The sequence below is a fragment of the Mustelus asterias genome, chromosome 6 (genome assembly GCF_964213995.1).
Source record: "Mustelus asterias chromosome 6, sMusAst1.hap1.1, whole genome shotgun sequence".
NCBI lineage: Eukaryota > Metazoa > Chordata > Chondrichthyes > Carcharhiniformes > Triakidae > Mustelus > Mustelus asterias.
In genome coordinates, this window is record NC_135806.1 from 5,651,896 (window position 1) to 5,678,729 (window position 26,834).

General features: G+C 47.4%; 1 protein-coding gene across 1 annotated transcript in view; it reads right to left on the reverse strand.

Annotated features, from left to right (window-relative positions):
• The window catches only part of trpm3 (transient receptor potential cation channel, subfamily M, member 3), a 116,567-nt gene that overhangs the window by 21,582 nt on the left and 68,151 nt on the right, over positions 1-26,834 (reverse strand). Inside the window, exons 10-16 of the mRNA XM_078213951.1 lie at positions 24,842-24,892; positions 20,555-20,695; positions 15,074-15,103; positions 11,057-11,346; positions 9,114-9,342; positions 2,040-2,207; positions 1,799-1,918 (exon numbers count right to left, since the gene is read on the reverse strand). Coding sequence (XP_078070077.1) covers positions 1,799-1,918; positions 2,040-2,207; positions 9,114-9,342; positions 11,057-11,346; positions 15,074-15,103; positions 20,555-20,695; positions 24,842-24,892 — 1,029 coding nt within the window. The remainder of the gene's footprint in view (positions 1-1,798; positions 1,919-2,039; positions 2,208-9,113; positions 9,343-11,056; positions 11,347-15,073; positions 15,104-20,554; positions 20,696-24,841; positions 24,893-26,834) is intronic.

Here is a 26,834-nt window from a genome sequence, read left to right on the forward strand (position 1 = left end):
CCATCCTTGCTGGCAGTGGGAGCGGGGCATGCGAGGCCGGAGAATTCCGGCCTAGAACTTCAGGAGAAGACTGGGTGACATAGCGTGGTCTGGAGGAGACATTCCACTCAACTTGAGGTCATGTTAGGAAAGGTTCAGCGGAAATGAAATTTAGCCGCACTTCAATGGGGAGGCTTCAGTTGAAGGATTTAACAGATTATTCACCCACAGGGCAGAGTTTTACCAGCACATCAACCCAAGGTTCGTATGATCCCGGCCGAGGCCAACAGAGAATGCCATTCTCCGAGCTTCACCCGCCCCCAGAATCGGGGCGTGCGTGCTGGCAAAATTCCAGCCACAGTCTCAAAATCGATGGACCGAACAGTCTCGGAAATGGAAATTCTGGCCATTATTCCTTCTCGTTCATCCTACTCAATAACAGCTTGCATTTATATACTGCTTTTAACATAAGTAAAATGTCACAAGGTGCGCTACAAGGAGGTTATCAGACAGAATTTGACATTGAGCCACATAAGGAGATATTAGGACAGATGACCAATAGCTTGGTCAAAGAAGTGGGACTCAAGAAATGTCTTCAAGGAGAAGAGGGAGGCGGAGAGGTTTAGGGAGAAAATTCCAAAGCTTAGGGCTTCAGCAGATGAAGGCATGGCCTTCAGTGAATTGTGCAAACAGCCAGAATTGGAGGAGTACAGAGATCTCAGAGGGCAATAGGATTGGAGGAGCTTACAGAGAGAGGGTGGGGCGAGGTCCATTTGAAAACAAGGATGAGAATTCAAAAAGCAAGCAAGGATTGGAGACAACTGGATTAAACCTGCGAACCTCCTGGAATATTTGCTTTAGTTATAGATTGGACAATATGTAGGGCTAGGGGGAAGGCAGGGGAACGGAAGTAAAAGGCTGGTTCTTTCAAAGAGACGGCACTTGCACAATGGGCTGAATGGCTTCCTTCCGTGCTGTAATATGCTGTGAAATGTTCAGATCCTTTACGGGATGGTGATGGTTTTGGGAGGATGGGGTTGGTTGGCAAAGAAACATGTACCCATATTTTTCTTCAGCCTATTTTATCTCAAATCTTTCCTGAACCTTTACAGTGGTTAGCACTGCTGCCTCACAGTGCCAGGGACCCGGGTTCGATTCCCGGCTTGGGGTCACTGTCTGTGTGGAGTTTGCATGTTCTCCCCGTGTCTGCGTGGGTTTCCTCCGGGTGCTCCGGTTTCCTCCCATGTTCTGAAAGACGTGCTGGTTAGGGTGCATTGACTGAACAGGTGCCGGAATGTGGCGACTAGGGGAATTTCACAGTAACTTCATTGAAGCGTTAATGTAAGCCTTACTTGTGACTAATAAATAAACTTTAACTTTATTTTCGATTCAGTTTTAACACACGATACAATACAATATAAAGGTTCTGTCCATTTTGTGGCGTTCACTGATCTTGCTGACTGCTTTCTCATTTCTCAGCCTTGGCCTATTCAGTCTTCCCGACTGAACTGCTGTGGAAACTAATGTTAGCCTCTTGGCCGTGACAACCTTCACTCAGTGGGTAGGGCTCTTGTCTGTGTCAGAATGTTTTGGGTTTAAACCCCCTCCGGCAATTTGGTCACATAATCTCAGCTGACACTCCCACTGCAGTCCCGAGGGAGTGTGGCACTGTGCTGGCGGTGCTGTCATTCAGATGATACATTAAACTGAGGCCTCGGTCTGTCCTCTTGGGTGGACGGGAGACGTCCCAGGGCACTATTTTGAAGAGAAAGGGGGCGTTCTCTTGGCTAATATTTATACCTCAATCGACATCACTAACCTGGTCTTTATCAGATTTCTCTTTGTGGAATCTTGCTGTGCGCAAATTGGTTGTCACGTTTCCTACATTACAACAGTGATTCAAAAGTATTTCATTGGTTGTAAAGTGTTTTGGGATGTCCTGAGGATATAAAAGGCACTATATAAATGCAAGTTCTTTCTTTAATGTGTTTCACGCTGAATTAGAGAAGTGTTTAACCTTGTAAACTACAGAGCTTAAGAGTTGTCTGGTGTTTGCTTACTGTGAACTCCATATCCTCCTCCTCCTTCTCTTTGACTGGTTTCTCTGGTTCCTCCACTTCCTTCCCCAGCAAGGCCGACTCCTGGCTATGCGGCATGTATGACATTTCATTCTTGTTCTTAAACTCCAAGCTCAGGATTGATGGGGGCAGCAAGATGCCCAGAATAACCTAGGGAACAATCGAGAGAAAGATTTGTAACACCAGACAGGAACGATTCAAGAGCCAGCGGGCTAGGAAAGTGCGGGGAAATGAGCTGAATTAAACAGCTCGGCTCGATAGAGCATCACGAGGTGGTCAGGGTTAGATTTGTTAGATCTCGGTCAGATCGTGGGATAGGCTCGAGGGGCCGAATAGCTGTCCCCTGCTCCAGTTTCTAATGTAAAAGAGATTGACAATGTTGATTGGTGACTTTATATGTTGCTCATCATAAGTTAAAGTTAAAGTTTATTTATTAATGTCACAAGTAGGCTTACATTAACACTGCAATGAAGTTACTGTGAAATTCCCCTAGTCGCCACACTCCGGCGCCTGTTCAGGTCAATGCATCTAACCAGCACGCCTTTCAGAATGTGGGAGGAAACCGGAGCACCCGGAGGAAACCCACGCAGACACGGGGAGAACGTGCAAACTCCACACAGACAGTGACCCAGGCCGGGAATTGAACCTGGGTCCCTGGCGCTGTGAGGCAGCAGTGCTAACCACTGTGCCATCGTGCCGCCCATAAAGAAGGATCGCACAGTGGCACAGTGGTTAGCACTGCTGCCTCACAGCGCCAGGGAATCAATTCTGGCCTTGAGTGAGTGTGTGCATTCTCCCCATGTCTGCGTGGGTTTCCTCCAGGTGCTCCGGGTTTCCTCCAGGTGCTCCGGGTTTCCTCCCACAGTCCAAAGATGAGCTAGTTAGGTGGATTGGCCATGCTAAATTGCCCCTTAGGGTCCCAAGATGTGTAGGTAGGTGGATTAGCGTGGCGAATATGTGGGATTATGGGGATAGAGTAGAGGAGTGGGCCTGGGTGAGATGTTCTGTTGGAGAGTTGGTACAGCCTCGTTGGGTTGAATGGCCTCCTTCTGTACTGTAGAAATTTTATGAAGGCTCCAGGCAAGTTACAAATGAGAAAGATGTGGATTGAAGAAATGTTAAAAGGGCCATTTTGCCTGCTGTAAATAATGCCGAACATGAGTTAGACAAGAGAAGTGAATGGTGTAAATAGGTTCAAGATGAGGTTAGATGTGATTGGGAGATCATAGAATCATAGAATCCTACAGTGCAGTAGGAGGCCATTTGGCCCATCGAGTCTGCACCGACCACAATCCCACCCAGGCCCTATCCACACAACCCCATGCACTTATCCAGCTGGTCCCCCGACACTAAGGATCAATTTAGCATGGTCAATCCACCTAACCCGCACATCTTTGGACTGTGGGAGGAAACCAGAGCACCCGTAGGAAACCCACGCAGACACGGGGAGAATGTGCAAACTCCACACAGACAGTGACCCAAGCTGGGAATGAATCTGAGTCCCTAGTGCTGTGAGGCAGCAGTGCTAACCACTGTGCCACCCCGTGCCGAGATGGTGAAGGATAGAATGAGAAGCTGGGTGGGATTGTGTTCAGATGAAGCTAAAATGTGATGCATTGTTGGATCAAAATGGAGCTAAACATTTACACGGAGGCGGGTAAGGATTGCTTTGAGTTTTGGAGCTAAAACAATTCTTCACAGAAAGGGGTGCGGAAATCTGAAACACTTTCCCCCAAAGTAAAAAATAAAAGCAAATCACTGCCGATGCTGGAATCTGAAATCAAAAGAGGAAATGCTGGAAAATCTCAGCAGGTCTGGCAGCATCTGTAAGGAGAGAAAAGAGCTTATTTTCTCTCCTTACAGATGCTGCCAGACCTGCTGAGATTTTCCAGCACTTTCCCCCGAAGTAAGCTGTTGAGGCAGAGTGTCAGTTGAAAATGTCAAACCTAAGATGGATGGATTTTCGTGAGGTAAGTGATATCCAGGGATGTGGAAGCAAAGGCGGGTAGATGGAGCTAATCCAATTGAGTGGTGGGACAGGTTGAAGTGGGTTGAATGGCCTCCTCCTGTTCCGATGTTAGTGCAGATTGGTGCAATGGTACCTTGGGTTATGCTAGAGCCTAAATGTGACTACCTGATACTCGCAAGTGATTTAATTTTTATTTGATTTGATTTATTATTGTCACATGTATTAACATACAGTGAAAAGGATTGTTTCTTACGCACTATACGGACAAAGCATACTGTACATGGAGAATGCAAGGTAGGTCCATTCAAAAGTCTGACAGCAGCAGGGAAGAAGCTGTTCTTGAGTCGGTTGGTACGTGACCTCAGACTTTTATATCTTTTTCCCGACAGAAGAAGGTGGAAGAGAGAATGTCCGGGGTGCGTGGGGTCCTTAATTATGCTGGCTGCTTTGCCGAGGCAGCGGGAAGTGTAGACAGAGTCAATGGATGGGAGGTTGGTTTGCGTGATGGATTGGGCTACATTCACGACCTTCTGTAGTTTCTTGCGGTCTTGGGGCAGAGCAGAAGCCACACCAAGCTGTGATACAACCAGAAAGAATGCTTTCTATGGTGCATCTGTGGTGGCAAACATGAAGAAATGTTCTGCACCCTAACCCTGACATTCTTCATTCTACTGTGCACATACACTTGAAGGTCAGCGTTGATCTGCAGGGCCAATTAAGTGATGTAACCTGTCACCCTTTTCCCTCCTAATTTCCACCCCTCTCAGCTCTCTCTCAGGTCACTAATCTCTGCTGGCGGAGACAGTTGTATATGCAAATCTTCACTGAAAATCCAACGCTATGTCAGCAGCTGGAGGGAGGTATGAATTGCCTGGGGAGGAACTCACTATCTGATTTCTACTGCTGTTTGATTGGGAAGTATTTGCATGCAGGGACATGAACCGTATCATGATGGACCTAGCACATGGCTCTCTCTTGGCTGAACTAGCCAAAGCAAACAGAAAACATCATCAACCCTTTAACTGCTGGCATCAGTGATAGAATCATAGAATCCCTACAGTACAAAAGGAGGCCATTTGGCCCATCAAGTCTGTACTGACCACAATCCATCCAGGCCCTATTCCCATAACCCCTCACATTTACCCTACAGTACAGAAGGAGGCTAATCAATGAACAACAAATATATATTTGCTACCAAATATTAACCATATTAAAGAAGCTTTTCTCCAATTTACAGCAATTAACTTGGCAACTCAAAAAATGCACATCTGTTGTTCAGCCACCAAGTTCCACAGTATTTGTGAAATAAAGATTGAGAAGAGAGATTGGGATAAGAAAAGTATGTCTCCAACACCAATCTGCCTCTCACAAAATGACACTTTGACTTCATAGAATCCATACAGAGCGGGAGGCCATTCAGCCCATCGAGCTTGCACCAACAACAATCCCACTCAGGCCCTATCCCTGTAACCCCACATATTTATCCTGCCAGCCCCCCTGACACTAAGGGTCAATTTAGCGTGGCCAATCCACCTAACCCGCACATCTTTGGAGTGTGGAGGAAAACGGAGTAAATCATCGATTATGTTCAGTTCAAATACATTTTACAACTAAATTTAGAATGAAACAACTCTCCTACCGTTCTAACATCTGTTAATCCAACTTGCCTGAAAATATAGGCTGAGTGTAGGTGAGGGAATATTGGCTCTCTCTGTCTCCTAGGGCCCAATTTTACCATTGTGTCACACCCATTTTCAGGCGTGAAAACTTGGTAAAGTCGGGCCTGAGACGATTGGCGCGATCCGTGCCCGCGTCCGCAGATGCCCACTTTACCAAGGCCTGAAAATGGCTGCGATCCGAACCGCACCCGAAACGGGCGCAACGGCGATTTAAATGCGTTTGCATGCATTTAAATTGAATTAATGAACTGCCCGCCCAACTTTACCAGCATTTCCCCCTTTACCATCGCGTTCGCCCGTCCAGATTCGGCACAAAACAGACCTGCTCGGCAAAGGTCTGTTTCGGGCGCTCTAACTTCTGAAGAGGTAAGTTCAGCACTTCCAAAGACTCTCTGACTCAGATCGGTGGTGGAGTGGGGGGTGGGGGGAGGGGGGAGGCGGGCCAGATCATTCTCTGGTGAGGTTGGGGGAGTAGGGAGGCCCGGTCACTCTCTGGCGGGGTCGGGGGGAGGAGGGAGGCGGATCAGATGTATCTCTGCTGGGGCGGTGGGAGGAGGGAGGCCCGATTGTTCTCTGGTGGGGTAGGGGGAGGAGGGAGGCAGTTCAGATGTATCTCTGGTGGGGTGGGGGGGGGGGGGGGCGGTGGCGGAGGAGGGAGGCCCGATCATTCTCTAGTGGGGGGGGGGGAGGGAGGGAGGCCAAGTGAATCTCTGGTGGACGGGGCAGAAAGCAGGGGCAGGGACATTGGTGGGGGGGGGGGGGGGAAGTGGGACAGAGGGTCGCGATCGGTCTGGGTAGTGGGGGGGAGGGTGGGTGGATAGGGGGGGGTGGGGCAATGTCTGTGGGGGCCATCGCTCCCACTTTTCGCTCCCGGGTCGCTTTATTCGCTTTTTGCGGCCCGGGAGCGCGTTTTACAAATTTTTTTTTACTGTGCATACGCAGTTCAAAGCTCCGATTGGAGCAGCAGCATTTCGGGTACGATAAGCCCCGCCCACAGCGCGATTCAGACTCGCGATTCTTTTTCATGCTGAGTGCGTATGGGGACGCCTGAGAACAGGTTTCCAAGTCGGATCTGAATTGTGCCCAGATTCAGCACTTAGAATGAAAATTGGGCCCCTCGTGTATGGACCACACTTGAAAAGTACTTCATTGGCTGCAAAACACTATGAGGATATCCTGATATCATGAAAGGCCCTATAGAAATGCAAATCTTTCTAAGGTAGTGGTTCCCAACCCTTTATATGTCATGGCACACCCCTATACCCCAACAGCCAGAAACACGTAAACACCCAACCTAGTGCCCCCCCCCCCCTCCCTAACACACACCACCTCAACAACCATCTCCCCCCAACCACCTAAAACACGACAGAAGCAGAACATCACACTTTTTTCCCCCACACATCACCCCACACAAGAAAAAACTGACACGGATAATAATATATAATATATAAGAAGAAAAAGACCCAGGAGGCAAGAAGGCAACAAGCCACAGAATAAGGGCAAGGCATTACGGCGGGGCAACAAGGATTGGACGTGAGCCGAAAGAAAAGTGGCAGGGCACGAAGAAAAGAGGATATATCCTCTCTCTGTCCGACCCCAAAAATCTCTATACTGTAAAAATATTTTGAGGCCCACCTCCTTTGTCCCCGTCTTCTTCCTTCACTGAGAACCAAGACCGCAAGAAACTACAAAAGGTCGTGAACGAAGCCCAACCCATCATGCAAACCAGCCTCCCATCCATTGACTCTGTCTACACTTCCCGCTGCCTCGGCAAAGCAGCCAACATAATTAAGGGCCCCACGCACCCCGGACATTCTCTCTTCCACCTTCTTCCTTCGGGAAAAAGATACAAAGGTCTGAGGTCACGTACCGACCGACTCAAGAACAGCTTCTTCCCTGCTGCCGTCAGACTTTTGAATGGACCTACCTCGCATTAAGTTGATCTTTCTCTACACCCTAGCTATGACTGTAACACTACATTCTGCACTGTCTCCTTTCCTTCTCTATGAGCGGTATGCTTTGTCTGTATAGCGCGCAAGAAATAGTACTTTTCACTGTATGTTAATACATGTGACAATAATAAATCAAATCAAATCAAATCAAATCAAAACTTTGTTTTTAATTTTTCTCTATCATCTCGTCTGTGTTTTTAACCTCTCCCTGTCTCACTTCTCCCAGGGTTTTTGCATCTTTTTGAGTTTTTTTTAATGCAGGCGCAAATGGGGCCTTTGCCTTCAGTTCCATGTCCCGTTGGTCATGCGCATGGGCCTAACCACCGTGAAAAATCTAACCTTGCGTGTGTGGCTCCTTCCCAGCTGGGACATGCACAGGAGGCCTGAGATTCGCCGGATCTTGAAGTTGCCAACCACAGACATCTCTGTGTCAAACTTCACAAACAAGAGAAAGAAAGGGAAGTCTTTCATGCTGGAAGTTGTCAAGGATTTTCAAACAGCTCTCAATCAACAGAAAAACTTCCCAGCAACCACCCAATAACATATTCTACAGCCCACCTCAGGATCTCCCTCAGATCCCTTAGTGGAGGACATGTCCAGATCATCAACAACCTGTCCTGGTCCCTCCATGCGGACGCTATTTTTAAGAAAGCCCACCAACACCTCTACTTTCTCAGGAGACCAAGGAAATTTGGAATGTCAGCTACGACTCTCACCAACTTTTACAGATACACCATAGAAAGCATTCTTTCTGGTTGTATCACAGCTTGGTATGGCTCCTGCTCTGTCAAGGATGAGAACTTTAAAATTGAGGCTTTGTTGGAGTGTGAACCAGTGTAGGTTAGTGAGGACAGGAGGGGTGGTGGGTGAACAGGATTTGTTACGAGTGAGGATATTGGGTATGGCTCCTGCTCTGCCCAAGAAGAACTACAATAGGTCGTGAATGTAGCCCAATCCATCACGCAAATCAGCCTCCCAACCATTGACTCTGTCGACACTTCTCGCTGCCTCGGCAAAGCAGCCAACATAATTAAGGACCCCACACACCCTGGACATTCTCTCTTCCACCTTCTTCCGTCGGGAAAAAGATACAAAAGTCTGAGGTCACGTACCAACCGACTCAAGAACAGCTTCTTCCCTGCTGCTGTCAGACTTTTGAATGGACTTACCTTGTATTAAGTTGATCTTTCTCTACACCCTAGTTATGACTATAACACTACATTCTGCACTCTCTCCTTTCTTTCTCTATGAATGGTATGCTTTGTCTGTATAGCGCGCAAGAAACAATACTTTTCACTGTATGTTAATACATGTGACAATTATAAATCAAATCAAATCAAATTAGCAGCAGAATTTTGGACTTGATTATTCCAATGGTCTATCTCTGCATTGTAAAATTCCATGTACTCCTCTGTGTAAAATATTCCCGCTCTGTGCTACATTGTGTCGCACTGACCTTTAGGCTGGAGTTCTTCCGGATCCGGAGCCGTCCCATCCACATGTCGGTGAGCAGCATTTGGCTGCAGGTGTGAGCGATGAAGTCTCGGTGTTTCGCTGCCACAGCCAGCTGCAGGCAGGTCGAGTTACTCCAGTTCTTCAGCTCGTACGTCAATAACTTCATGGCCATCTGCTCCTCCTGCTTGTATGACTGGTCCAAGAGTTCGACGGCAAGCTGAGCAAACTCCCTGCACAGTTAACAACACTCAGTTAGGTCCAACTCCGGGAACTGATTCAAATCCACTCCAACGCAAAGTTACCTCTTAAAGTTCCCGTCTTGCTTTCATGTTCATCATCTCGAGTATCAATCACTCCCACATGCAGCGACAGGGTAATGCTTCATCCATCTGCACTGACATAGTGGGCCATTCAGCCCCTCAAGTTCCTGCTCCACCATTCACATAGGTCATACCTGATCAGTACCTTAACCTGCCCTGGTTGTGTGACACCTAATTCCCTTCCCCAACACAAATCGAAATATCTCAGTTTTGACATTTCGCTAAGAAGTCTCACAACATCAGGTTAAAGTCCAACAGGTTTATTTGGTAGCATGAGCTTTCGGAGCGCTGCTCCTTCATGAGGTGAGCCAATGACGAAGGAGCAGCGCTCCGAAAGCTCGTGATTCCAAATAAACCTATTGGACTTTAACCTGGTGTTGTGAAACTTCTTACTGTGCCCACCCCCGTTCAACGCCGGCATCTCCACATCTTGACATTTTCAGCCTTAAACATACTTAACGACCCAGCCTCTGCGGTAAAGAATTCTACAGATTTGTTACTCTCTGAGAGAAGAAATTCCTCCTCATCTCTGTCTTTAATGGGTGACCCCTTACTCTGAGATTATGCCCTCTGGTCCTAGACTCTCCCACAAGGGGAAACAACCTCTCAATATCTAACCTGTCAAGCCCACTGAGAGTCCGATACGCTTCAATAAGGTCACCTCTCATTCTTCTTAACTCCAATGAGTAGAGGCCCAAACTACTCAACCTCTCCTCATAGGAAAATCCCTCCCTACCCAGGATCATCTTAGTGAACCTTCTCAGAGCTACCTCCAATTCCAATATATCCTTCCTTAGATAAGGGGATAAAAACTGTTCACAATATTCCAGATGTGGTCTAACCAGTGCCTTGTATAGTTTCAGCAGGACCTCCCTATTTTTACATTCCATTCCCTGTGAAAGAAATGCCAACATTCCATTGGCTTTCCCTATTATCTGCTGAACCTGCGTGCTTGCTGTTTGTGAGTTATGCACAAGGACCCCCAAATCCCGCTGAGCCGCAGCTTTCTGTAGTCTTTGGACACTGAGGGAATTGCAGGATCTGGAGATTGATGGGGGCTGCGGGGGCGGAGGGGGGAGAGGGGTACAGAGGGGTGGAGTTGAGCTGAGTTCAAAGATCAGCTTGGACCATATTAATGGCGGCGCAGGCTCAATGGGTGAATGGCCTACACCTGAGCCTGTTTCTTATGTTCTTATTTCTTTGGGGGCGGCACGGTGGCACAATGGTTAGCACTGCTGCCTCACAGAGACCCGGGTTCAAGTCCTGGCTTGGGCCACTGTCTGTGCGGAGTCTGCATGTCCTCCCCGTGTCTGCATGGGTTTCCTCCGGGTGCTCTGGTTTCCTCCCACAGTCCAAAGATGTGTGGATTAGGTGGATTGACCATGCTAAATTGCCCCTTAGTGTCAGGTTGACTAGTTAGGGTAATTGCGTGGGGTTATGGGGATAGGGCCTGGGTGGGATCGTGGTCAGTGCAGCCTTGATGGGCTGAATGGCCTCCTTCTGCACTTTGGGATTCTATGATTCTTTGCTTTCCCCCGGAAGAACAATTGAGCGAATGTCAAAGTGAAGCTTTGTACACACGGCCTGCATCATTGCATGTGATGAAGTAATAAAATGAACAAACCTGGAGTTATGGTTTAACTCTTGCGAGATATCGTCCACCATGTCATTCTCAGAGGCCTCGTGGGCCATGGCTTTGCAGAGTTTACAAGCGACAAGTGCCTTGGCCATGGCCTCCTCGCCGTGCTGCCAGAAGAATAGCGCCATCTTCTGTCGCTTCATCAGGACAGCCCACAGCATCAGCTCGTGAAAGGGGTAGGGGAAGTGATTGATCTCCGGGTCATCCAGGTCAATGTCTACGTCCTCCTCCCTCTTCTTGGTCGTCTTCCTGCCTCTCCGCATGGGAGGCTCTTCCTGGGCAATTGACAAGGGAACATTCATCAGCAAAAAGTGGCTTCACACACCCCCTGCACTGTGCATTGAGTTTACACACATTGTCAGGAGGGGTTGCCAACACCACCCCTCCCACAAAGGATTGCCCTGGAGTGTCCTGAAATTGAAGATTAATCTCTGGGACACTGCCGGGAGAGACAGCCAGGAGAAAAATCACAGGGACAGAAAAAAAATGGTTCTTTTGTCATTTGCTCTGAACACTTTTGCTTATTGGTTGAGGGATCCTACGTATGCTTAGCCCTGCTTGCTTGAGTCTATGCAAAGACTTCATTTTAAGATATTTCTGCCTATGCAATTACATTGAAATGCTAGACTCTAGGGGTTAACTAACACTGCTAGCTTGACTACATTTTAAAACTCAGAAGGCATGCTGGGTTCACTGAAAATTAACTGCATTCCTGAAGGGTACACAGCAAACAAAACAAGTCCTGCAGCTGCTAGGCTTGTTTTTTCTAGATAGAGACAGCATGTGAAGGACACTTACAATAATGAGATAAGGGTTGAGATATAGTTTGGATTTTGGTATGTGTTTTCAGTTTGTTTCAAGATCTGTTCAGTGTGATCAGTACAGGGACTGGCTTGCTTCGAAGCCAGTCTCCAAGCTTTGCTTTTTCTTTTCGTTTCTGTCATGTTAAATTTTTAAGTTCTGTTCAATAAAAGAAATTCATTTTAAAACCCCGTACCAGTGCAGTCCCCTCATCTCTTCAAAGGAATGAATGGACCCAACATTGGTTCTAAGCACGTTTGAGAGCGAGGGGTATATGGGAGATTTGTGTGACAGGACAAGTTCTTCTGAGTCATTGCCAGTTGCACACTCTGGGGTTTGAATGTGGTCATTGGCATCCCACAGTGTCCTCAGCTCTCACTTATACCTCCAAGCAGCTGGTAAGGCACACCAGCGGGCACACCCTAGTACCTCACCTTGGCTGATGAGTAGGGTATCAGCAGCTTCATCTGTCTCGATAGGGGATGTCACCCCTCCAAGTGTGCAAAGTCTGGAATGAGGAAGAGGCAGAAGGTCCCAGAAAAAAGATCAGCCTCCGAAGATGAACAGGAGCAAAAAGTGTGACACACCTAGCGCACATCACTGGACCAAGCGGACATGTGTGGCCAATCACCTTGGGAAAGATTGGGGCCTTGCTGAGTATCATTGCATTGTCACAAAAATGCTGTTGTTTCCAGTATCAGTGACTGGTGCAACATTGCCTCCAATCCTCAGCAAGAGAGAGGAGCCTGAAGTAAGATAAGTGGGGTTTGGGGAGGGGGGGGGGGGGGGAAGAATAAAAAGGCCAAGCTTCATCCAATCGGGGTAAGGAAAAGCCTGTACATCTCCCAATGAGTGTGTGGAAGTGGGACGTCCTGAGGATTGAGGCACCCTAATAGCAAGAGTGTGGAGGAAGTTGGTGATCTTGGAATCCAGGAAAACATGCTGCCAGACTTGGCAATCCCAATTTTCAGGATTTGATCCATTCTTGAGGCAAAGGCAGAGATTTTGTCCTATAGATCAAATGTGCTGCATAATACCTTGGGCACAGTAAGAAGTCATCCCACTCACCTGATGAAGGAGCAGCGCTCCGTAAGCTTGTGATACCAAATAAATCTGTTGGACTTTGACTTTGAGACTTCTCACTGTGCCCACCTCAGTCCAATGCCGGCATCTCCACATCATGGCAGAATATTATGCCATGCATTGTGAGGCTTTACCTAGCAGAGGGTCTGAGGACCAACGAACTCTAACTGTGCTACATCATACAACTCAATATGGCTTCATAAACTCAACACTTGTAATATTTGGAGAAATATTAATTCACAATGAGGAGTGTGTCAGTGTAATGCATTCTCTGCCTGTAAGCAGGTCCTTAGCTCATTATCTGCCAGTGCTTCATCCTGAGCTGTTTAACTTGGTAGTATTTATTTGCTCAGTTGTTGTTCGCCATTGCCTTCTAATCTCAGGGGCAGATCTTCAAGTCTATCTCCATCAGAATGGGAATCGAACCCATGCTGTTGGTGTTATTTAGAACCACACACTAGCTAACTAGCCAACTGACCCAACCAACCCCTATAAGGATGAGCTTATAATATATTTTAACAGGATATCACTCCATGGTGGAGCGATATCTATTATTAATGGACAGACATGACACTGTATTTGGAGAGCATTTATAAAGTCTGAAAACTGACAGCCACACAATTTTCTCTTTCAAAAACAAAGCAATTTCAGTGACAGTTTCAGAAAGAGCTAATGGGACATCCAGGAATGACCTTACGACCAAACTGTAATGTTTAAGAACAGGTCAGTATAGACTGAATCTTTGGATGAAGATGACCAAACACCAACAGTACTCAGGGATCCAAAAGATGATTAAAGCATTCTTCCATGCTACGCAGTTATTTAAGAAAACACAACTGACAAGAGTGAATTGACAAAGAAAAATAAAATAATTAAGGATAGACACAAGAAACCAATGGGAATGAAACATCAATAACACGGAAACACGGCCTTAGAATGGGTGCAAAACATAATGCAACAATGAAAGAGAGAGGGGCATTTCAAAGACTTCAATGGAAACCAGGAGAAGCAATGCCCAATCTGTCCCTTAACAGAAAACAAACCCTCATAACTCATATAAACTTATATAAACTTCTTCTTTCCCAGGTCAAATATTTCACTAATCTTTAATGCATGGTTTGATAATAGAACAGTGTTTGGGATAATTAACAATAAAAGTTGAAATCAATGCATTTCTAAGTTTGATCCCACTGGGATTATCAGAAGTGATTTTTCATACCTCCCCCAAACCTGCATTCTTTGCAGACCAAATTGGGCTGACGTCTTAAAAATCCACTCAATAGGATTAAACTACTAATGTGTGAGACTGTCTTGAGTGCTTTACAGGGTGAATCACAGGGCCAGACCCATCACTTAACTAAAAAACTCAACACAAAGAGAGAAATACCGTCTTCACCTCAAATTTACCACTATCAATTGGATGGGAGTAAATGAAGGATTTTGCCTGAGGTTCCACACAGCTGGTCATATTTTGCATTAGGGCAGTCAAACATTCAGCATACATAATGCACTCACAGCTCTGCTAGCGATCACGCTGGAGTGTGACATCTTGGCTGGCTAATATCTAAACCCCTTGTTCTATAAACCAAGTGCAGTGTATAGTTTAAAGTTAAGGTTTATTTATTAGTCACAAGTAAGGCTTACGTTAACACTGCAATGGGGTTACTGTCAAATTCCCCTAGTCTCCACAGTCCGGCGCCTATTCGGGTCAATGCATCTAATCAGCACGTCTTTGAGGCTGTGGGGGAAAACCAGAGCACCCAGAGGAAACCCATGCAGACATGGGGAGAACGTGCAAACTCCACACAGACAGTGACCTGAGGCCAGGAATCGAACCCCCGGGTCCCTGGCGCTATGAGCAGCAGTGGCTAACCACTGCGCCACCGTGCCGCCCCGTATGCTGGGACAGTGAGTAAATTTAAGGAGGAGTTAGACAGATTTTTAATCGGTAATGGGTTGAAGGGTTAAGGGGAGAAGGCAGGAAAATGGGGATGAGGAGCATATCAGCCATGATCGAATGGCGGAGTGGACTCGATGGGCTGAATGGCTGAATTCTGCTCCTATATCTTATGAACTTATAAGTCGATATCCTTGAATAAAGAAGTGGTGTTAATGTACCTCCATTCCCAGCAGCTTGAGAGCCTTGGGCTGCAAGAAACCAAAAAGAAAAGCGAAGGGTTAATAAAAGCTCTTTGCATTTTTATCTTTTTGTTCAACACCTACTGAGTACACATCGAGTGACCACTCAGTCCTTAGTGGCAGTAAATCTGCACTCGCACCAACTAGATAAGAATGAGTTTAGGAGAGGTTGCACAAAAGGAGGCCGTTTGGCCCATCCTGCCTATGCTGGCTCTTTGAATGAGTTATCCATTCAGTCCCACTTGTCTGCTCTTCTCCAACAGCCTCACAGGTTTCTCCTCTTCGAGTATTTAGCCAATCGCCTTTTCAAAGTGACTATTAAATCTGCTTCCTCCACCCTGTCAGGCAACGTGAATTCCCGGTCACAACAACTCACCGCATCAACGTGCAAAGGTTACCTCACCTGCCCCATTGGTTTCTCCTGTGCAAGTGTGTTTAACTGACTTCTTCAGCTTCGTCCCAAAGAGAAAATGCTGGAAAATCTCAGCAGGTCTGGCAGCATCTGTAAGGAGAGAAAAGAGCTGACGTTTCCAGTCCAGATGACCCTTTCTCAAAGCTAAAAAACGTTTAGCTTTTGACAAAGGGTCATCTGGTCTCGAAACGTCAGCTCTTTTCTCTCCTTGCAGATGCTGCCAGACCTGCTGAGATTTTCCAGCATTTTCTCTTTTGGTTTCAGGTTCCAGCATCTGCAGTAATTTACTTTTATCCTGCAGCTTTGTCTCTGGCAGCTGAACCTTTGGATCGGAATCAGGTTTAATCTTAGATAAAATGAGCCAGATACGTGTCAGAAAGTCCCAGGCCAATAGTGGTTTCTCATTCCGGAAGTTTCTGACACTGCAAAGTGGGAACGGACAATTTGTTCTTGGAGCCCTGGTATAACTTGGGATGGGGCGTATGAGAATGGCCATTGCAGGACTTCATCCTAATGCTCTGTATCTGGATCTGCAGCTCATAATATCATCAGATAACCTCACCACAAAACATGTTCAAAACTTCGCACTGTCCCCCAGGAACAACAAAATATCGAATCCCTTCAAAGCCGACAGTGCAGATTTTAAAGGATTTTCAGCAATCTCTCTTTATACTTCCTGTAATTACACAAGTACCCCGACACTTTTCGGGGCAATTTTATATCAACAAAACACGAGCTTTCATTTTTAGAAGAACAGAATTGAAAAGCTTGAAGTTATGTTAAACTTCCACAATTTATTTATTAGTGTCACAAGTAGGTTTACGTTAACACTGCAATGAAGTTACTGTGAAAATCCCCTAGTCGCCACACTCCGGCGCCTGTTCGGGTACACTGAGGGAGAATTTAGCACGGCCAATGCACCTAACCAGCACGTCTTTCCGAATGTGGGAGGAAACCGGAGCACCTGGAGGAAACCCACGCAGACATGGGGAGAACATGCAGACGCCAGGAATCGAACGCAGGTCCTTGGAGCTGTGAGACAGCAGTGCTAACCACTGTGCCACCGTGCCATGTCCAATGGAACCATTGTTAGACCACACTTAGATTTCTGTGCTCAGTTCTGGTCTCCGTATTACAAAATGGATACAAAGGCACTGGAGAAGGTTCAAAAAAGATTGAATAAATTCATACCAGGACTCAGAAGTTCATAGAATAATTGAATTCCTATAGTACAGAAGGAGGCCATTTGACCCATTGAGTCTGCACCAAATCTGATCTCACCCAGACCCTATTCCCACAAACATACATATTTACCCCACTAATCTCTCTAATCTACACATCTTGGGAAACTAAGGAGCAATTTAGCATGGCCAACCAATCTAACCCGCACATCTTTGGACTGTGCGAGGAAACCAGAGCACTCGGAGGAAACCCAAGCAGACACGGGGAGAACGTGCAAACTCCACACGGACAGTCACTCAAGGCTGGAATCGAACCCGGGTCCCTGGCGCTGGGAGACAGCAGTGCTAACCACTGTGCCACCGTGCCACCCAACATAAATATCAGGATAAATTGAGTAGGTTCTTTTCTCCAGTGAATTGATGGAGGATTTTAAAATTACAGAAGGGCTTGATAGGATCGATATAGAGAGAATGGCCGCAATTCTCCCATCGCAACTCACAACTTTTCTGGCAGGTCGCGGTGGGAGATGTGCGTCGCCGGCCTTGTACCGGGATTTGTGCATGCGCTGGGAACACATGCACATCTCCCAGAGCCGGAGAACAGTCGCCAGTCAGACCACGCTGGAAAGCGTTGGGAAGGCAGATAAGTCATTTAAATCTTTTAAAAATGTAGTTTAAATATGTTTTCAATGTGATTGTCGGGAATTTTCGGGTCCTGATTGAATCTCTCACCCCAGCCCGGAGTACTTCATTCCAGCGGGGTTTATACTAGCTCCCCACATTTGGGGAACTAGCAGGAGACTCTGCTGGAATGAAGGGGAGGGGCAATCGGGGCCCCCCAGGGGGTCGGGCGGTAGGGGGTGGTGCCCCCTGGGCATGGGCACCCTGGCAGTGCCAGCCTGTGCCCTCTGGCACTGCCCAAAGGGCAAAGGGCACATGCCTAGGGGGCACCTTGACACGGCCCATTGGGCATCGGGCAGTTCTAAGGAGCCAGGGCCTACTGTGGGTGGGGCCTAGGGGTGATCGGTGGGGGTGGGGGGGTCCCGCTGCCTCTGCAGACAGGATCGGTCTGGGATGGAGGGAGGGCTGCAGGGCGAGATCTACCGGGGGGAGGGGGGGGGGTCTGACCCCAGTGGGGTGGGTCTGCCGGGGTGAGATGGATGGGGGGATCACCACTGCTGGGTGTGGGGGGGGGGGGGGTGGGAGGGGGACATCGGGGCGCTCCGGGATGGGGGGGGAGGGGGATCAGAGCTGGCCTGGGAATTGCTGTGGGGGCTGCGATCGGGCTTTGGGGGTGGGGGGGGGGGGGGTGGCTGGAGGGGCAGCACTGTGTGGATCCCGGGCTGGCCAGCAATTCAGCTGGCAGCAAATGGGGAGTCTGACAGATTGGGGCCACTGCGCATGCACAGACTCCCAGAATTGTCAGAATCTGGCGTGAATAGGCCCCCCCCTGCCCCGCCCCTGGGTTTTTAATGAGATTCACGATTGGGATCTCTGCAGTGCCCAGAGTGCGGAGATTCAGCTGAGAAGCTGAACTGAGAAAACAGTCGGGATCTAGAACAGTTTTCCCACCAATTCAGCACTTTCGGGAGAATCGTGGCCAGTTTCTACTGGTGGGCGAATCCAAAACTAGGGGTCATAAATATTAGACGGTCATCAATAAATCCAATAGGGAATTCAGAAGAAACTTCTTTATGCAGAGAATGGTGAGAATATGGAACTCACTACCATAGGGAGTGGTTGAGGTAAATAGTATAGCATTGCTGAGTAAAGAGGTGTGCTGTCAAAGCTTTTCACCTTACACCCATCAGGACAGATGCAAGAATACCAAATTTCAAAGGGAACAACAAGTTATACTGATGGTTATGCTGATTATTTAGCACATTGATTGTGATTCTCATGCAGCATAAATTGTTGCTCCCTTTGAAATTTGACATTCTTGCATCTGTCCTGATGGGTGCAGGGCAACAAGCTTCGACATGCCTCCTTTCTTCTGCAACACTCGAGCTCTGTTCGACTGGGTGAATATTTGTACGGATATATATGTATTCAAAGGGAAGTTGGATAAACTTTTGAGAGGGAGAGAGGTACAGATGAATGTGCTGATGGGGTGAAATAAAAAGGAACATGAGGAGTCTCGTGTGGAGCAGAAAGACTGGAACAGATTGAGCCAAATGTCCTGTGTCTGTGCTGTCATTTCGATGTAACATGCGTAATTTAAAATCCTGCATGAGTTACTAAAAATATAACTGGTTATTCTTTTCACAATACAAACTCGCTACGAAATTCCACTTGTGGAGTGTGATACAGTCCGGAACATCCTGGCCACTATGTCGGACGGATGTGTGACAGGGTAGCTGAGGGTTTTAATGTTGAAACCTGCCATTATACTACCACCTGCAGGTGAGACTAATATTGCAGAGAGGATTATCAATACGGCTTTTGAAAGTTTCTAAACTGTCCCTGTGAATCTGGAGAAAATCACTGGAAAATCCGTCAGATTCATGATGGTGTTGGAGGGCAGACTTACTTCTAGTTAACAGGCCTGCTCCCTGATGTTTGATGGAAGATGGTGACACAATGGTAACATCTCCAGGACGACTTCAGGAAGTGTAATGGAGGACATGCCCCTGTCTACATCAATGGTGATGAAGTGGAAATGGTCGAGAAGTTTCTAGCTGTCCAGATCACCGGTCCTGGTCCCTCCACACCGACACTATAGTTAAGAAAGCCCACCAATGCCTCTACTTTCTCAGAAGGGTAAAGAAATTCAGCATGTCCGCTACGGTTCTCACCAACCTTTACAGATGCACCACAGAAAGCATTCTTTCTCATAGAAATCATAGAAACCCTACAGTACAGAAGGAGGCCATTCGGCCCATCGAGTCTGCACCGACCACAATCCCACCCAGGCCCTACCCCCACATATTTACCTGCTCATCCCTCTAACCTACACATCCCAGGACTCTAAGGGGAAATTTTTAACCTGGCCAATCAACCTAACCCGCACATCTTTGGACTGTGGGAGGAAACCGGAGCACCCGGAGGGAACCCACGCAGACACGAGGAGAATGTGCAAATTCCACACAGACAGTGACCCGAGCCGGGAATCGAACCCGGGACCCTGGAGCTGTGAAGCAGCAGTGCTAACCACTGTGCTACCGTGCCGCCCCTGGTTGTATCGCAGCTTGGTATGGCTCCTGCTCTGCCCAACACTGCAAGAAAGGTTGTGAAAATAACCTAGTCGATCACTCAAACCAGCCTCCCATCCATTGACTCTGTCTACACTTCCCGCTACCTCGGCAAAGCAGGCAGCATAATTAAGGACCCCACACCCTGGACATTCTGTCTTCCACCTTCTTCCGTCCGGAAAACGATGCAAAAGTCTGAGGTCACGTACCAACCGACTCAAGAACAGCTTCTTCCCTGCGGCCATCAGACATTTGAATGGACCTACCTCGCACGAAGTTGATCTGTCTCTACACCCTAGCTATGACTGTAACACTACATTCTGCACCCTCTCCTTTCCTTCTCTCCTATGTACTCTATGTATGGTCTGGAAGTTCCTCGCCCCTAGCTAAACACCATCCTGACTTGGGAATATATTGCCGTTCCTTCACTGTCACTGGGTCAAACTCTGGGAACTCTCATCCTAACTGCACTGTGGGTGTACCTGCACCATATAGTCTGTCTCATGTGGCAGCTCACCACCACCTTCTCAAGGGCAATTGAGGATGGGCAATAAATGCTGGCCTAGCCAGCGCCACCCATGACCCCATGCATGGATAAGTTTTAAAATAATTACAATAAAGTCACAGTCCCTTGTTGCTACGTTCAGTTTGAGCTGTTTTAGTGTAAGTTACTCACCCTTTTTGGACCAAACAGGTTGTGGTAGAGAGTTCGAAACCTTTTCCGAGTGTAATTGCAGCGATATGCTCCTCCCATCAGGGTTTCAATCACAAGGCCAATGTCTATTAAACTGATCCTGTAATCAGGAGGGAGATTCCCCTACACAACACCAAATAAACAAGACACACAGAGAAACTTTTATATTTACAAGTCACCAACAGGGCAGCAAATGGATGATTTTTAAAAATGTATTCTTTGACGGGACGCGGGCAAAGCCAACATTTATTGCCCATCTTCACTCAACGCTCTTCAACTGAGTGGCCATTTCAGAGGGGCAGTGGGTCTGGAGTCACATGTAGGCCAGACCAAGTAAGGACGGCAGATTTCCTTCCCTAAAAGGACATTAGTGAACCAGATGGATTTTTATAACCATCAATGGTAATTTCATGGTCATCATTATTGAGACCAATGGGATATTTATTATTTGAATTTATAATCGTGGTATAATTAATATTAATTGAAGGGGCCTTGGTGGGATTTGAACCCACTGTCCCAGGGAATTGGCCTGGGGCGCTGGATTATTAGTCCAGTGGCATTACCACTATGCCACCATCTCCCCCATCATTGCTGAATATTAAATGATGAGCTTAAAAGCAAACATAGAAACTAGAAGCAGGAGGAGGCTGTTCAGCCCTTCGAACCTGCTCCGCCATTCACCTTGATCATGGCTGATCATCGAATTCAATATCCTGATCCCGCCTTCCTCCCATATCCCTTAATCCATTTTGCCCCAAGAGCTATATCTAATTTCTTCTTGAAATCACACAATGTTTTGGCCTCAACTACATTCTGTAGTCGTGAATTCCACACATCCACCACCCTCTGGGTATCATTTGAAAAGCATGCAATGGATTTTCACACTACATATTGCATAAACTTTAATAACAGATGGATTTGTATGCTAAGCAGGTTTTAATCCATTCACCTGAAAATAGATCCAGCTGAAAGCTTGATATTCTCGCTTGGAGAGAAGAGATAAGTTTGGATAAGTAACTGGAATATTTTACATCACAAAGTCATTCCCATATTCGGCCTTCAATGATGACAGTGTCAGAGTTTAAATGGTACAAGTGTTTAATAATTCCTCTGACAATGGAATGGTTGTCACAGCAATGCTAAAGTTTATTAGTCACAAGTAAGGCTTACATTAACACTGCAATGAAGTTACTGTGAAATTCCCCTAGTCGCCACAGTCCAGCGCCTGTTTAGGTCAATGCACCCTAACATCTTTCAGAATATGAGAGGAAACCCACGCAGACATGGGGAGAATGTGCAAACTCCACACAGACAGTGACCCAAGCCGGGGATCGAACCCAGGACCCTGGTGCCGTAAAGTAGCAGTGCTAACCACTGTGCTACCGTGCTACCCTATGCTGACCTGTCGATTGCTATTATTTAGTAAAATACTGTTGCAGAGTGTTAGAATGGCATCACGGTGGCACAGTGATTAGCACTGCTGCCTCACAGCGCCAGGGACCCGGGTTCAATTCCGGCTTTGGATGACCGTCTGTGTGGAGTTTGCATGTTCTCCCTGTGTCTGCATGGGCTTCCTCCGGGTGCTCCAAAGATGTGCAGGTTAGGTTGATTGGCCATGCTAAATTGCCCCTCACTGTCCCACTCTCCTGGTGAAGGAGCAGCGCTCTGAAAGCTCGTGATTCCAAATAAATCTGTTGGACTTTAACCAAAAGGTGTTGTGAGACTTCTAACTGTACCCATCCCAGTCCAACACTGGCATCCCCACATCATGTCCCAAGATAGGTTAGAGGGATTAGTAGGGTTAACATGTGGGGTGACTGGGTAAGGCCGGGTAAGAGTCAGTGCAGATTTGATGGGCTGAATGGCCTCCTTCTACAGTGTAGGGATTCTATGATTCTAGAAACATATTCATCCTGTGTTTTGATTTTAAGCAGCATCTTCCAAAGATGAATTAGGAAAGGTGAAATGAATTTTAAGCTAAAATATCAAATCAATCTTGAGTGTTTAATTCTATAATTCATTTACTGGCATATTTAATCACAGCAAACATATCTACAAAGCTTCCTGTCAAATGCCTTGTGCAACACATTGTAGCAAAGTTGCTGAACTTGCAGTTTCTCACTGCGCTTGACTCTAACCCAAAGCCTAATGCAGGCACCTACAAGTTGGAATGTGTTACCCTACCCTAACCAGCACGAATCACTCCTGTGCTCGCTGACCTACACTGGCTCCCAGTCTGGCAAGACCTATATTTTAAAATTCTTATCCTTGTTTTCAGATCCCCTTACGGCCTCCTTGCTCCTCCCTGACTGTTACCTCTTCAATTCCTACGCCCCTCCCAAATCCCTGTGCTTTTCAGATTCTGACATCTTGTGCATTCCAGATTTTAGTCGCATCACTATTATCAACTGAGTCTTCATCTGCCCAATTCCATGTTCTAGAATTCCCTCTCTACCTCTCTCTCCTTCTCAAAACCCTCCATGTCTTGAGAGTGAAGAGTAGGACTGTATTACTAGATTTGCCTGCAGCCCTTTCCTGAATGTACAATTTGCTAAATTTATTCATGGAATGTGAGGGTCGCTGGCTAGGCCAGCATTTATTGCCCATCCCTAATTGCCTTCTATAAGGTGATCGTGAGCTGCCTTCTTGAACCGCTGCAGCGGTGTAGGACACCCACAGTAGTGTGAGGGAGGGATTTCCAGGATTTTGACACAACCACAGTAGAGGAATGGCCGATATATTTTCAAATCAGGATGGTGTTTGGTTTGGAGAGGAACTTCTAGGTGGTGGTGTTCCCATGTATCTCCTGCCCTTGTCCTTCTAGATGGTAATGGTTATAGGTTTGGAAGATGCTGCCTATTGAACCTTGGTGAGTTCCTGCAGTGCATCTTGTAGACGGTACACACTGCTGTCACTGTCCATTGGTGGTGGAGGGAGTGAATGTTTGTCGATGAGGTAACCATCAAGTGGAACTGCTTTGTCCTGGATGGGGTTGAGCTTCTTGAGTGTTGTTGGAGTTGCACTCATCCAGGCAAGCGGAGAGTATTCCATCACACTCCTGACTTGTGCCTTGTAGATGGTGGACAGGTCTTGGGGAGTCAGGTGTTGAGTCACTCGCTGCAGGATTCCCAGCCTCTGACCTGTTCTAGTAGTCACAGTGTTTATAAGGCTGATCCAGTTCAGTTTTTGATCAGTAGTAGCCGTTAGAATGTGGGGGATTCAGTGATGGGAATGCCATTGAATGTCAAGGGGCGATGGTTAGACCCTCTTTTGTTGGAGATGGTCATTGCCACGTAGCACTCCACAGTGGGGGTCTAACCAGAGCACTGTACAGATGTGACATGACTTCCATTCCAGTATAGAAAGCATTTCATAAGATCATAAGAAATGGGAGCAAGTGTAGGCCATTCAGCCCATCGAGCCTGATACTGATTCTCAGAAACTTGACACAATTTTAGCACCTGTTACATTTGTTCAACATAAGAAATAGCCCAGGTCTGTCACAATCATAGAATCCTACGGTGCAGAAGGAGGCCATTCAGCCCATCATGTCTGCACTGACCACAATCCCAACCAGGCCCTATCCCCATAATCCTATGCATTTACCATAGCTAATCCCCCTGACATTAAGGGGAAATTTAGCACGGCCAATCCACCTAACCCGCACATCTTTGGACAGTGGGAGGAAACCGGAACACCCGGAGGAAATCCACACAGACACAGGGAGAACGTGCAAACTACACACAGATAGTGACCCAAGCTGGGAATCGAATCCGGGTCCCTGGCGCTGTGAGGCAGCAGTGCTAACCACTGTGCCACCGTGCCGCCCATTGTACCACCGTGCTGCCCATGTGTTAGCCGTCCAGCCTGTTCCACTGTTGTTCAATGAGATAATGGTTGGTTTGTATCCAGCTGCCTTCGCTCCATTTCGCTTGACACCCTTTGCCACTAAACGGGCCACAGAATAGCCGGTATCGGAACTGGCTGTGTCAGATTTTGAGTTTGTGGTTAAGAGGTATTGTGGAATCAAGCACAGAGGGAGGTTCACTTTGCTACGACAGCGTGAGGGCTGGTTACTGATAACACTGGATGACAGTGTGAAAAAGAGCCTGCCGTGTTCCATCACCGACCACCCTGAACATCCGACCCTCAATGCTGCTTCTCCCAGGGACACAACTGAGCAAACTGACATGATGCGTGAATGTTATGTGACTTGGCTTTTTTAACGTGACGGAATGATTGTCTGACCTACCTTATGCCACAGCCTACCTTTTTAACGTCCCTCACCAGCTGGTACAATGTGTTGGGTGGACCATGTCTCTGAAACAGAATAGGGACAGCGGTGAAACCACTCGAGTTTGTAAAGAGTGTCACTCAGCATGGCTGGCTTCCCTGTCAAACCGCACAGATACCACACGTGCCTTGCACAATATAAAGTTATTCGCCGGAACACAAGACCTTTGAGTGAGGCCTCACGCAGGATCGCCTTGTGAAGTTGGCCGACAGAGGTGGTGGAACTGGGTGAGGCAGCCCAACCCCCCAGGAAGCCTGGAGCTTCAATGAGACAACTAGCAATCGATGTGCAGTAGTGTCAGCTGCAGTTCTGCGAGTAAATCGGTTCAAGTCCCACTCCGGACACTCGGTCCCAGGCTGACACCCCCAGTGCAGTACTGAGGGCGTGCTGTACCGTCAGAGGTGCCGTCTTGTGGATAAGACTGAGACCCCATTCCCCTCTTGGGTGGAAGTAAAAGATTCCCTGGTGCTATTTTGAAGAGGAGCAGAGACCTCCTGATGTCCTGGTTCATATTTATCCCACAATCAATATCAAACAAAAAAAAGGATTATCTGGGCATTATCACATCATTGTTTGTTGGATCTTGCTGTGCGCAAATTGGCTGCAGTGTTTCCTACATCACAACAGTGACTACACTTCAAAAAGTACATTTTATTTTATTCATTCGTGGGACGTGGGCGTCGCTGGCTGGCCAGCATTTATTGCCCATCCCTAGTTGCCCTTGAGAAGGTGGTGGTGAGCTGCCTTCTTGAATCGCTGCAGTCCACGTGCTGTGGGTTGACCCACAATGCCGTTAGGGAGGGAATTCCAGGATTTTGACCCAGTGACTGCGAAGGAACGGCGATATATTTCCAAGTCAGGATGGTGAGTGGCTTGGAGGGTACCTTGCAGGTGGTGGTGTTCCCATGTATCTGCTGCCTTTGTCCTTCTAGATGGAAGTGCTTGTGGGTTTGGAAGGTGCTGTCTAAGGATTGCTGGTGAATTGCTGCAGTGCATCTTGTAGATAGTACACACTGCTGCTACTGAGCGTCAGTGGTGGAGGGATTGAATGTTTGTAAAGGTGGTTCCAATCAAATGGGCTGCTTTGTCCTGGATGGTGTCAAGCATCTTGAGTGTTGTTGGAGCTGCACTCATCCAGGCAAGTGGGGAGTATTCCATCACACTCCTGACCTGTGCCTTGTAGATGGTGGATAGGCTTTGGGAAGTCAGGAGGTGAGTTACTTGCCGCAGTATTCCTAGCCTCTAACCTGCTCTTGTAGCCATTGTTATTATGTAGTGAGTCCAGTTGAGCTTTTGGTCAATGGTAACCCCAAGGACGTTGACAGTGGGGGATTCAATGATGGTAACACTGTTGAATGTCAAGGGGTAGTGGTTAGAATGTCTCTTATTGGTGATGGTCATTGCCTGGCATTTGTGTGGCACGAATGTTATTTGCCACTTGTCAGCCCAAGCCTGGATATTGTCCAGATCTTGTTGCATTTGAACATGGACTGCTTCAGTATCTGAGGAGCCGCAACCGGTACTGAACATTTTGCAGTCATCAGGGAACATCCCCACTTCTGACCTTGTGATGGAGGGAAGGTCATTGATGAAGCAGCTGAAGATTGTTGGGCCCAGGACACTACCCTGAGGGACTCCTGCAGAGATGTCCTGGAGCTGACATGACTGACCCTCCACAACCACAACCATCTTCCTATGTACCAGGTATGAACCAGCGGAGAGTTTGCCCCTGATTCCCATTGATTCCAGTTTCGCTCGGGCTCCTTGATGCCACACTCGGTCGAATGCAGCCTTGATGTCAAGGGCTGTCACTGTCACCTCACCTCTGGAATTCAGCTCTTTTGTCCATGTTTGAATCAAGGCTGTAATGAGGTCAGGAGCTGAGTGACCCTGGCGAAAGCCAAACTGGGCGTCACTGAGCAGGTTATTGCTGAGCAGGTGCTGCTTGATAGCACTGTTGATGACCCC